General features: G+C 37.3%; 1 protein-coding gene across 2 annotated transcripts in view; it reads left to right on the plus strand.

Moving 5' to 3' along the window:
- FSTL5 (follistatin like 5) overlaps positions 1–14525 on the plus strand; it is a 497380-nt gene that overhangs the window by 401348 nt on the left and 81507 nt on the right. For both annotated transcript variants that reach the window (XM_075198057.1, XM_075198064.1), the window contains exon 10: positions 1866–2000. In XM_075198057.1, the coding sequence (XP_075054158.1) occupies positions 1866–2000 (135 nt within the window). The remainder of the gene's footprint in view (positions 1–1865; positions 2001–14525) is intronic.

Genomic DNA, 14525 nt, shown 5'->3' on the forward strand with positions numbered 1-14525 from the left:
ACTGAAAGGGCTTTCTTTAAATTATTGATTCCTACACTGACTCCTCCAGATGTACTTTATAAGTCCAGCTTTCACTTTTAATGAATATATCCCACTATGTGTCTGTGAGCACTCTTATATAGAATGTAGTGGGGGGTTGTTTTATCTTATGTTATCAATTACAGTATTCCTTTGTCATACACAATAGTCTATGGTTTAAAGCTATAAATGAACATTCTCTGTTCTTTGTATCACTTTGTAACATGTTTGTTCATTTCAGCTTATTGTTGTTTCATACAGTGACATTTTATCAAAAATAATATCTAGACTTCATTTCATGTCTTCAATTCACCACCATGTCCTCATTTCCTGTTGTATTTGCAAACATTATACTGTAAATTTTTCTTGAATTCCTGCATGTGGGGCATGTTTATTTGAGACAAATACACTCTTTCTGGGGTATATCGGTCACCTACCCCACTCAGGTGCACCATATTCACATATGTGCTATACTGAGTAGGCGGATATGGGGCAAAACAATGCATTTTCTCCACTAAATCATGCCTAGTCACTCCGTTAGTCTCAAACGAATGTGTGCCATCGTATTTAAGGTTCAAGAAAAGCATAACTATTTTGTAGTGCAGTGTGCTTTGATATTTTCTTTTCTCAACTACTTACAACTTAAGAATTTAAGTATCATACCCTTCTGCCATGTTATATAGGTGAATCACAGCATGACAGATAATTATAACTCCACATTTTCTGCTTTATCATATTTAATTATAGTAAATTATGTTATTTGTGTTTGCACCCATAAGGTTGGACCTCCATCACTGTAGATTCTATGGGAGCATCAGGCAAAGGGTTTAAAATATTGACTATTATTTATATATTTGTCATTTTTGAAAAAAAAACTGTTCATATTAGAGCAACTTGTGTTACAGTTAAAAATTTCCTTAAATATTGATTGACAGGTGATAACAAGATTATTTAAAAGTCATGCGATTTTTATTAATTTAATTTCCTGCTCAGCTGCGTCTCTCTCTCACACCGATGCATACCCCAAAATGTATTAATCTTTGCAACAAATTAAACTCATGATCTGTCATGTGCCAGATGTTAAGGAGACAGTGAAATGAATTGCTATAACATCTATAGCTATTTGAAATCATGGCCTCTGTAAGTTTTTGCGGGAGAGGTCTTATAATAAGTATATGATCTACTTTAGATAAACATGTTTTTCTTGCTTCTGCATATGATGATGTCTTTATCTAGTTAAAAAAATCTAAGATATTTAGTTTGTGCTTTTCTAAATGTCTCCAATATGTGGTTATAATGGCAAAATTGGCAACTATATATTTTAAATATTTAAAGAATCAATTTGCAGATTTAAATAGAACATTGCCCCATAGTGGCCAAATTATAGTAAAAAAATGTTAAATATTTGATTAGCGTTACAAAGCAATACACCTTTAACTACACAAATGGGTGGCTCATGCCCTTTCTATAAAGGATAAAATTACCTAGAAATTCAAATGAAATATGTGATTTTTTTTTCACATAGAAACATGATTAATACTGATTCAGATTATTTGTTCTAGGAATTCCTCATTATAGAGCAGAACATCTGATTTATTTAGTGGATAGTACATGTAAACCATCAGATGAATCAGATAATTGATTTTTGTTAGCTATAAACATTTACAAGCTTCCTACCCTCTGCTTAGAAATAAGGTTAATAATATTTTACGTACACATTGAGTTCAACATACTAAAGCTAAGCATGAGCAAAGATTTAGTTTCGCTAGTCCAAAATCTTGCTGCTTAAACACAAATAAAAACACTTGTCCAGAAACTATATCCAATGCTCTTTCTTTCTTTTCTAGCGAATGGTAGTGAGGTTCACATTAGTAATGTGCGTTATGAAGACACTGGTGCATATACTTGCATTGCCAAGAATGCTGCGGGAGTGGACGAGGACATCTCTTCTCTCTTTGTAGAGGATTCTGCTAGAAAGACACGTATGTACAGAAAGTTGTAATTAATATCTTTTCAGTTTACATCCATTTTACTTTGAGTACATATTCTATGAGCCTGTTTGTTAAAAAGGAACTCCTCCTTCTGAGATAACTCTCCTACTTGTTTATGAAATATGACAGCAGATCTGGTATGTAGAAAATATTAATTGCTTTGTTGTTATATTTTTAAATGGAGAACAAATCTCTCTCAATGATACATTTTACTGAAGGCTTTAGGCCTCTTACTCACTGGTATCAATTTTGTGTGCTATACCAGCAATTTTGGTATGACACAGGTTTGAAAAAGGAAGGCCCTAAGGACACTAGTAACCTAACTCTGACTCGGGAGCACTGCATCAGTGTTATATTTTTCTGAATGCTGCCTACTCCATTCACATGCTTTTACCACAAGTGGACACAATGGGAAAGCCCAGTCAATCTTCAATGACCGTATTCAGCAACCACATATCAATCACATTTGCATTTTACAAGAGTATCCACTGGCACCTGTACTTGTATTTATTAATATAAAACAAATGCTGGTGGGTATAAGGCCTTAAAGAGCAAGGCTGTGCATTGTACTAAGCTGAATACAACTCTGGACAGTTATTTACATCATGTAATGACCACTGGAGGCTATAGTCTCTGTCACTGGTCAGATATACTTTTATTTAAGTCAAGTGATCACATATAGAGAATCTATAGCTATAATTTACCTTTAGCACCACAGGATATTCTCAATCAAATTGTTTATATAGGTCTGGCTAGAGTTAGAGTCTAAGGCATGATGATTGGATCGAAAATAGTATGTCACCATGGTTACATAGTTCTAAAAAGAAAATCACATGTTTAGATGAGAAAAAAAAATAACCTACTTTCTCTGATGATCTCTTAATCTTTTATGGCCCAGGAACATCATGTTAGGGCTGTGTTGGGGTTAGTAAACTATATGTTTTTTATATCCTCAGCATAAGTATTTTTATTCCCACAATATTTATGTAAATATGTCCATCTACCTTTATTTCACTCTTCTGCAGTAGGCTGCCATGTTAGAAGGAAGATTATTCTCTAAATGAGCAGACACAGGGTACAGCCGATGTTTGAGGGCTCTGCCAAGGCTGCACATTCAGCTTCAGCAAAACACGGTGCTGAGCACACAGGCTAAGAGGGGTGTGATTGTGTGGGCTAATAGGTAGCTATGGATCCATTCAATCACTTTCCCCACCCACAATCCAGTTCAGATGGTGTTGTGAATGGATGGATGGAGCCAGAGCTGCATCATCATTACTGTCAGGCCCCCATGGAGGCCTAGGTACTTTGTACACTCTATTCTCCCTCTCCGCATCCCTATCTGACAGCTTTTAGACTTCCTTTGCAGAAATGTACTGTGTGGATTGGTTGATTCATACAAAAGGACAGTGTCAGTGATGTCACAGTAATTCAGTTGACTATATCCTAAATTGTTTTACCTCTTTATGCACTGTCCAAAAGTTGAGGGAGAGATTTTGTTTACACTTTGCAGTTACACTTCAGATTGGGAATATCATATTTAATTTTCATTAACAAAGCTGGAGTGGTATGTTCTATCAACATTAAATATTGTGGGGTAAATGTATCAAGCTGAGAGTTTTCCGGCGGGTTTGAAAAACCAATCAGATTCTAGCTATCATTTATTTAGTGCATTCTACAAAATGACAGCTAAAATCTGATTGGTTGCTATAGGCAACATCTCCCTTTTCAAACCCGCCGGCAAACTCTCAGCTTGATACATTTACCCCTGTGTCTTCTATACATGTTTGACATTTTAGAATCATAGGGGAATTAGTATACCTTTAATTTGCTCTAATTTTATTTTACATGCCTTGACAAATTGCGTAAACTGATTTCAATATGTTCAATGAGAGGAGAATTGATTGATGCGTAGACCACACACATAAATAGGACTAAGGCTGAGTACACACTACAAAAACTTTTGACCAATTTGTTATCACTAATGATTTTCGAAACAATTGAAGTTCCATTCAGTCTGCTGATTCATGGGTCCACACAGGGCCGCCATCAGGGAAGTACAGGGGGTACTGTTGTACCGGGCCCGTGCTCACCAGGGGGCCCGGCCGGGCCCGGTACAACAGCCAGCGCAACTCCAGCTTAACTTACCTGTCTTACAGTCCACGGCAGCTCCGCTGATCTCCGCTGGTCTCCGCTGGTCTCCCCTTGCCTCTTCTTCTCTGCACTCATCTCTTCAGCCTGGCTGTCACGCTGACAGCCAGGCAGCACTAGAATACGATCGCAGGGGAATGACCCTGCGATCATGTGACAGCCAGGCAGCTGCCAATAATGATCGCAGGGGAATCGTTGCTCCGCCCCTGCGATCATGTGATCCTGCCTGTTACTGATGGTGTGCACGTCACACCACTGTTTCTGCCGCCGCAGAGGAAGCACCAGAAGCACCAGAAGCAGCAGAAGAAGGGAGAAGAAGGAAAATGAAGGAGAAAAAAGAAAAAGAAGGAAAAAGAAGAAGAAGGAGGAGAAGCAGCTGCAACACTTCTAACTGTAAGTACATTTTAAAGATTTTATTTTTCAGGTTTTTCTGTTTGTTTCAAGGGGCTGCATTATTAAAAATGAAAAGTGTTTAATCTGCTTCCAGATTTTATTTATTAAATATATTTTATATGAAATTCTACATTTCAATTTATATGCACCCAGAATTGTACTCCTATATTTCTATTTTAAATAGGGGGAGGGACACCCCATTATTTTATATGGGAGCTGCATTGTATTTAATCCTTTCCATCAGTGTATATTGGAAGGTGTTTTTTGTGTGTTTTGGCAGAACTTCAAATCCTGGCTTCATACCCATTTGATAACTGTTTTATTAATTGATTATTGTATTCAATTACGCGTTTGCATACGTACCTATGTTATTAGGCGTATGTTACATAACGGTTATTATATAACCTATATACTTGTTGCTATATCCTGTATAATAATTGTGATCTCCTATCAGTGCATTGATTTTTACTTGTACCTTGACATTATTCCTGCATATTGACATATGTGCTTCCAGATTTTATGTATTAAATATATTTTATTTGATTCTATCTTTCAATTTATATACTTTGCACCCAGAATTGTACTGCTATATTTCTATTCAAAATAGGGGGAGGGACACCCCCTTATTTTATCTGTGAGCTGCATTGTATTTAATCCTTTCCAGCAGCGCATATTGGAAGGTGTGTTTCATTGCTTGTTTGTCATCCTGTTGCTCAATATGCATAAATTTAAAAGAAATTTACTGTTTGACATATGGGTGATTTTTGTGTTTTGTCACTTTCACTTTTCCAACCCCTTTAAGTGCACATTGATTTTGCCCGAAAGGCTTTTTCACATTTGCCTGTTTCCCTGTCACTGGATAACCATTGACACCATATAGCAGTGGATCCCAAACTTTCTCAGTTCGAGGCACCCTTAGGGTCTCCATAACTTTTTCAAGGCACCCCTAAGGCAAAATAATTACCAAGTAGTCCCCTGACTTGCTTACAACTGGCCTTGGCCGAGGCACCCCGTGAGATCACCGCTGCACCCCAGGGAGACGCGGCGCACAGTTTGGGAACCACTACCATATAGTATAGGTTTATTTCCACTCTCTCTTCTACATCTTATCATTATTGTGTTGATTTGAATCTTTTTTAGGTTCACTGTATTAGCTATGATTAATGCCCTGCACTTTTCTTACTCATCTCCTGGAGATCCTCCCTTCTCCCTGATGGTGTGGTGTGACCTGACATCACACCACTGTTCCCGCCGCCGCTGAAGGAGCAGTGAGAAATAAAAATTACAGCAATGTTGAAATAATATAAAAAGATTGAGGTTAAAATACAATATGCATAACACTGGGTGGTTACTGCAATATAAGCAACAGACAGACTGAAGTGTTTAAATAAAAAACAAACCAGTGTCACAATAGGATTAAAACACTGTACTTCCAGCCAATACAGTCCAATATCTTGGATTACTATATGAGAGGATCTAAGATTTCAAACCAATGTTCATTGTGATGAAAAACTGCTCAATGTTTCATCACAATGAACATTGGTTTGAAATCTTAGACCCTCTCATATAGTAATCCAAGATATTGGATTTTTTGCTTTTATTCAAACACTTCAGTCTGTATGTTACTTATATTGCAGTAACCACCCAGTGTTATGCATATTGTATTTTAACCTCAATCTTTTTATATTATTTCAACATTGCTCTGATTTTTATTTCTGAATTTCATTTTTATTAATGCAGACCCTGTTGTTATTGTTTAATGGAAGTTGGGGTAGGTACTTGGTCGTCGGGGGGGGGGATCAAAAAGGGCAGGTTTTTTTTGGGGGGGTGGGGATGGGTTCATCGGGGGGGGCCCTGCCTGCGTCATTTGTACTGGGCCCCATGATTTCTGATGGCGGCCCTGGGTCCACACTATACACAATTTACCTTCAGATCTGTCTCTTCCTCTGGTCCAAGAGCAAAGTAGTCAGTCATTCCTGTCACATTGATTTAAGGCTGGGTACACACAAAATAAACTTTGACTTTTCCACAATGTCATTATAAATTTTGTTAGTTTCTGTGACTCTGAAACAAAATATTCAGTCTCAGAACGAACGGACAAATTATTCCACCTACAGCACTGTACATTTAACAACACAGACAAAGTGACAGGTTGCTAACTCTCTCTCTGAGTAGACAGGTGTGAGTGCATACACACTGCAGAATTGGAAGGTGGTTGGAACGAGATTTATAGTTCTGCTGAACAATCATATTAAACGACGATCACTACTTTGGAGCAACAGACATTCATCATTCAGGTGTACACACTAATGTGATATTGACCCGAACGGTCATTTATAGCTAGATTGGCCCAATACTCAATAGTTGGCTGAAAAACCTGTAGTGTGTACCCAGCCTAAGAGGGGACGGGGGGTTGGGAAAAGTTAAGGGTTTTATTGGACAGAGGCACAAATGTTAAATAGTCTTGTTTGTTATAGTCCTTTATCAGGGTCATTGAAGGTTTTTATTACCAAGACACACCCTGACATAATGCTTGTGCTAAACTTGATTACTGGATTTCCCACTCAAAAATAAACAGGGAATGCCATACAAAAGCTAGCCATCAGCATGTTTAGTTGTGGCCCACATACAATCACAGATTTTCCCTTCACCCTGGACCACCCTCATTCTTTAAAGCATTTCCAAGTCTGCTTTGTAATAAGCTTGAACAATGCATTTACCCCAGAGGAAATCCAACTTATTTTTGTATTTTTGTATAAATTGAAGCTAGTATAAGAAAAAGGGAAGAGATATGTAGGGTGTGGTAAATGGAGAAGCATGACAAAGTAAGTGAGAATGTCTTACCTTATATTATTAATTCAAATAATATCAACAACAGTTAAATTCAGATTATTATAACTTATCCATACACATAAATCTTATTTAAATATTCACATTCTTGAAAAGGATTGGTTGCAATTTTTCATTTATCGTTATCAACTGTATCCTTGCTGTAAACAGCCCTATAGTCAAGGTAGGTTAAATGCTTATGTGTGGCTACATAATTGAAACTCTAGGTATATTGCCCAAATGCAAGTAGGGTAACAACTGCTAATTATTGTATAGATCGCAGAAAGAGACTACAACTTCAAACCCTAAGCAAAGAGGATGGAAGTGCAGTGAATGTGTTTGGGCACTAGGAGGGATTTCATTGAAGTCGGTAAAATCTAGTAAGCTAATCTGGTATTTGCCTTTGCACATTGTAATACATCAATCCTGCCATCTGGGTACAAAGAAAGTGATACTCAAATCTGATTCTCTTTGCAATATAAATGCTAACTTGGTGTTTGGGAGAGGCTATCTAAGGACAAGTAAAGCACAAATATTACTCCCCTGAAAAAACAAGAACACCTAGAAACTGATGCTGATAAAGCAAAAAAAGAAGCAAATTTGCACCTTAACAAAACCATGAAGCATTGTAGGGGAACGTAAATTTAAAAGGTGAGGACAGATTTATAGTTGGGATGCGGCATGTCCTAGATCAACTTTAAATTTAATTGTAAAAATAAAGCTATCAAGTATTTGTGTGATACATGAAAAGCAGACAGTATTTTCCTTGTGTGCAATAAAATAAGTTAATTTGCATCTCATACTTTGTAACATGATTTCTCCAGGAGCAAACTTACTTCTTTTTTTTGGCTTTGCTCCTAACTCAGCATCAGGCCTCTAGTTTGTTAATGGATAAATCATGGATTAATCATAAGAAAGAAAGCCACAAAAGAGTTAAGTCATAAGAAGTGATACATTTTGTGCACATCTACACAATCTGAGAGGATGTTGCTAGTTTACTGAAAGTGAAAACTCTATTGTAGTTAAACAGTGTCTTGTTCATCACTGAAATGTCACTACCCCCAGGTCGAGTGCAAATTATGGGTTGGGTAGTATTGCTAGGTGGGGGTAAAATAATGACATTAGTTCTTCTGAGAGGGAGCTTGGGCCCAGATACAGTGGATTCTTGCCCCCCAAGCTGGAGACATGTACACACACAGCCTGTCTGATAATGCCCTTCTTTTGATGTGCATGCATTGTATGTGGGTGTGACCATCCAGACCAATTGGAAGCCTACCCAGGAAGTGCTACACATGGGTGATGAGGCCAAAGCCCTTGGTTCTCTTACAACTCTTTGCAGAAATATAACAAAAGCCACTATTGCGGGTGACCAAGGTGCCCCCTAAATGACTCAAAGATTGATCTTCAGTGTAATAATGAACAATGTGTAGGCAGTATAGTTATTTAATACACTGCCTACACATGACAGTGTATAAGGGTTCCATATATGAAAAACAGTCAAATGTTTGCTAATGTAGGGCAGATAATTACATTTTGGAAAGTAGTTGTCCCTATAAATGATAGATTATTAGAGTATAAGATTTTTGTTTAGTCGCAAGCTTGACAGGTAGGGTAAGGCAGAGGGGCTCAAGTTCAGTCCTCCCAAGATACCAACAGTTCATGTTTTCAAGATTTCTTTATATGTGCACAGGTGATTTAATCTATTTTTCTGGATCAGAAATGACCTCATCTGGTTCTATAGTCAGAAGTTCTGAAATCATGACCTGTTGGTAGCTCTTGAGGACTGAGTTTGAGCCCCTCTGTGGTAAGGGTATAAAGTTATGGCAAGAAGGAGATTGATGTTCCAATGTTTATATTAAGAAAAAAATGTTGAGTTTCTCAGGCAAACAAGCTGTACAGTAAATAGAGGGCAGCTGAAATTATTATTCTTAAAACATTCAACCTCCACTACTGAAATCAATTCGTAGACCAACAGGCTTTTTTCAATTTACAATTACTGATGATTGGTGGATTTAATTATTTGATATTCTATAAACTGAACTCAACAGTGTCAGTGAGGAAGCAGAGACCAGCAATGTGAAATCTCTCATCCTCTCTCAGATTATGGGATGAAGGGAAACTATCTGGCTCCTATTTTATTCATATTAGATCTAATTGGGAAAGCAACTGTTCAGAACAAGATAACCATTAATATATCAATAGGAACATAAACTGAGACCACATAATATATTCTTTATAGTATTAGTATCTCCCTAGGTAAAAAGTATACATAATACAACGTGAAAATTATATTTTAAAAAATCAAGCAAAATAACAGATTTCCTGTTTGTTATACACTGTAATACTCACTCATGTATTTAATCCAATAATTACTGTATCAGGTACATTAAAAAATGTAAAAATTGACTTGTTGGTAGTTTTTTTAAAACAATACTAATATACTTGTGAACACAAAATGATTAATAGACAGTGCTGCATGCATATATCATAGCAAGGATCGGTCAGTAAATTACCTTTTATTAGTTTAGCTTGTGAAGCTATTCAGCTGTTGTACACAATCTCTGTGTGTGATACTTTCTTCAATGGATACACAAAGGGCCTCATTGAGCACAGTTTTACGACCTGAACGAACACATGAAAATGCAGGTCACTAAATTGCATTCTAACTTTTTTATTTTGAGTTGCACGTATCTTAAGATAGGTGCAACTCAAAATAGCCAGTTCAACACAGGGCTGGACTGCCCAGTGGAATTCAAATATGTGGTCTCACACTTGGAAAAGCCATCCCTCTGCTGATTGCATGTACATTATGAGTTCGGGCTAATAAAATGTTAACTCAACAACAACAACAACATTTATTTATGTAGCGCCAGCAGATTCCATAGTGCTTTTCACATGGTAACAAACAATAATTAAACAATACCTGGTAATACATACATATTTTATATTGGAATCGTTGAAAAACAGGCAGCCAATGTAGAGACTGACAGAGTGATTCAGCAGAGGAAACAATTTACAAGGAAAATCATTCCACATATGGGGTCTATATGCAAGTATTCAGAAACGCTTTGTCATTCTTTAGCCAATCAGAGCATAGGCACTCTCATTGTTTACTTGCAAACAGGCCTCTGCCTGTTTTTAGAGTCACAACTCCTAATGGAGAAAGTCTCGTCTATTTTTCTTATCCATTAAATTAACAAAAGAAAGAAAAAAATAAAGTGGGATAGAAGAAAAGAAGAAAGAAAGAAGATACCTAAGGATTTAGCTGGGGAATAAAGAGGGAATGGGTTATTCTATATTTAAAGTAAAGGACTATGTCACAATGTCTTTTTATTCAATTATACTCTACTAACTAGCACTGCAGGTCCCAAAAGCCTTAGTCATGTAGTTCTAAAAGTGCTTGCATGCCCAAATAGTTAATGGCTCTCAGGGCTTGCTGAAACCATTACTACCACATAATAAGGTGCTAATTTACCTTAATTTAGCCTCCTGCTGTTCAAGATGAAGTTGGTTCCTACCATTACATTATTTTAGTTTTAGTAGGGCATCTTTATTCCCCTATATTAAATTATTCTTACTAGTACAGACACATAATGACCATAATTAGCATGTATCTTTACACCAGTGGTCTAGATTCTGCAACACATTCACCTGTGAACAGTTGTATCTGGATATGCAACCTACTTTAACTAGGCCTCATCTCCAGGGGGCACGTCACACATATGTGTGAATGCCCTATATGTACTTGAGTTGTTCTTGCACTCCCCTGATCCGCCTCTTCAGGTATAAGGGATGCAAGTGCAATTTATGTTATCCTTGAAATTCCATGTTGAATTCTGCAGAATTTTGTGCGTGAAAGGGTGGACTTGCATCTAGCTCTAAATGAGGCCTAAAGTCAATTCTACAATTCCAGTAAACTATTAGTAAACTATTTTAAGCTTAATTTCCCATAATGAAACATATTTATTTCAAAAATAATCTTGGATACCCTGAATATTTAAACTTGGTTTTGTACTTAGGACTAATTTATGTTGTAGTTATATTTGTAATAATAACCACATCAGCATTTTGAAATTTAAAAAAAAATCTTTTACTAGATGCTACTGCTGATTTTTCACTGTATGGTGTGTTACTTAAAAAAATAAATCATTTTAGCACTTAACAATGTCTTTTTTTGGTAATTTCTAAAGATATAATATACAAGGATACTTAATTTTATGTCTCCGCTGGTGCTCTGTATGTAAACAAAATTATTTCGACATTACAGCTTGTTGAGACACTAATGTATGCAAAGAAAATCTCTGATATATAGTACATCTTTTTAAAGAGCTTTTACAAAGTTAGCTTGAAAATAAGTAATAAATCGCATCAGTTTTATATGCAAACACCTATACATTTTAAATTGCCTGCTGTATTTATGTGAAATTATAATTGCTCCCTTTCATGCATATATTTTCTTCTAGGAAAATGATAACCAAAGCAAAATTTTATATTGCTGGTGGTACTATATAGTTAAAGGAGGGAGCTGGAAACTTACAACCTGGAGGCAAAGTGCCTAATTTACCTTCTGCCTTATCATCGGTAGCCTCCAGTAATAGCAATGCTGTCACCAGCAGTGTTAACCTCTTAGTACTTTGGGCGAAGCCCTATCACCGGTGAAAATACCCATTTTGCCCAGATATATGGCTTTTCGCCGTTTATAGTAAATAGATACAGTAGAGTCAAGAGCAAATCCAGATAAGTGGTGCAGATTTGCACCTTGACAAACCATTTTGCAATAGAAAGGGTGCACATGCAATTTTGTTTCCATGAAGGAAGAATACTGCCCTCTTTTACAGAAAGCACACAAATACTGGGCAGGTTTATTTTTACACTGCAATTTAGAGTTAAGATAGGATGCTTCCCCCTATCAACTCTAAATCTGTCTGCACTTTTTAAACTTGACGCCATTCCCCTGCAGAGCAAATTGATTTTTACCAAGTTGCAAAATTGTACATTCTTGCTGGATTTACTGCTAAGTCTAAATGATACCCGAAATTTGCTATCAAGTTAACCCAAAAATGGGTGATCTATGTAGACTTTTGAAACACACTGGCTGTGAAGCAAAGGTTCCTTTTAATCAGGGGAGGGCTAGCAAATTTTAGCCTGTGGTGCAAGATTTGACTCAACAGCCTATTAGGAACATTTTAAAGAAAAAAACTGCAGGTCGCTCAGCAACCCGGCATAAGGTAGCCCACTATGGGACTGGCCTGGGGGGGCAGATGCCCTTCTGCCCCCATGCTCAGCCTGCCCCTGCTTTTAATACAGGTCAGTCCTCACTTATGGGATAACATTCTGACAGTAACAACATATTATACACAGTTGGCAGATATCAGAATGTGAATAATGTATTAGTATAATATTTTCTGCTGCACTTACATCTACTTTTCTTTTCAATGCACATGACTGTTCATCAATGCCCAAAACATGCAATAACATCTGAAACAGTTTTATGTCAGAAAAGAATTTAATCACAAAAATAATTTTTTACTTACATGTACCAATTGAAACATAAGACAATAAGGCTCCATTTTGAATCACAAAAAGAATGTGTATCCTCACTGCTTCTCCTTTTTTTCACAAGTGCATCTACCATTTTAATGATCAATCAATGATTTCCTGGGACTTGGAACTGGCCCTGAAAAATCAATCTGCAGCTAGGTTTGTGGATCTATCCGAAAATGTGCATGGTGGAGTAAAGACCTTATGTCAGAGTCCAAGCTGCTAGATACAACCCGTGGTTCACACTGTATCTTGGCTGCGTTCTGACTGTCATGGCAACAGCCAGGACTTCACTCCCCTCTTCTCCATGCTGGCCGTCATCAAGGCAATGACCAGGACGCTTCTCTAATCAACGCCACGCCCAGGCAGGTGTGGGCAGCCGGACACATGTGCATTAAGTTTGCATTAATTATGCAACCTCCTGGGGCTAATTATGCACATTGGATGCCTGGCTTCTGATTGAACAGCTTGAGTATTTAAGACAGGGAGGGCTTATTCAACTGGAAGGTGCAAAATTTGTCCTATGAGTAGTATGGGATGAAATTTCAACTCTGCAACCTCAGAATTTCTTTTGCAGGGAAAAGAGGCTATGGGTCCTCCTGTAAAAAGTAGAATTCTTTCCTAAATGCCCCACCTCTTATATAGTTTGAATAATCTCATCCTCAAAAACGAAATCGTACTTTTGCATATTGGTTCAAAAGTATGTGCACTCATGTTCCTAATTCCTACTTAGCAAGCAATGCCTTTTATCTGCTCAACTCCTTCCATTGGATGTTGAATATTCTTCCAACTCTACAGGCACCACTACCTAGCCCCACAAATTGATGCACTTAATGATGTCTGTGTATTCTTATATTTCTCTCAATCTCTATATATCTTGTGTTAACACACAAAAATAGTAGACAGGGCTGGTTTTTGGGCTTCCAGGGCCCCGTGCCTCTCTCCCCCCATGCAATCAAAACAATTTTGCCCACCGGGTTCCAAAACTGAACAGCTACTAACCTGTTCTATCACTGACTGTATGGATTATTTTCCTGAATTCTCATTTGCTGTCAGAGTTCAGTATAAAGTAGAAAACTGCTTTGCCAGCCAGTAGACTGACAGATGGAGCGATCAGGACATACTGTCAGGAAGGAGTATTTTCAACAAAGTTGGCAATTATAGGAAACTGTTAACAGATATTACTCTGCATATATTAGACTTGGCTTCAGAAATAGCTGCCGATATTAGATAAACGGCATGGCTCTGTAGGTTAGGCAAAGATATAGCTCCATACATTATAATTAGCAACAGATATATTAGACTTTAGAATAGATATGACTCAACAAACTACACTGAGGATTAGTTATGGCTTAGCTTTGATACTTAACACCTTGTATGTCTTTATATATTACATTATATCATACTGGACACCAGGGGGTAAATGTATCATACCCTGGTTTTTGCAACTCGCGGGAGTTCGGCGTCTTTGCAGCTTAAATTTAAAGCGGAGCTGCCTTTTAATGGGAAGTTTCCCTTTACAAGGCAGCGCCGCTTTAAATTTAAGCTGCGAAGACGCCGAACTCCTGTGAGTTGCAAAAACCGGGGTATGATACATTTACCCCC

This window comes from Mixophyes fleayi, chromosome 1 (genome assembly GCF_038048845.1).
Source record: "Mixophyes fleayi isolate aMixFle1 chromosome 1, aMixFle1.hap1, whole genome shotgun sequence".
NCBI lineage: Eukaryota > Metazoa > Chordata > Amphibia > Anura > Limnodynastidae > Mixophyes > Mixophyes fleayi.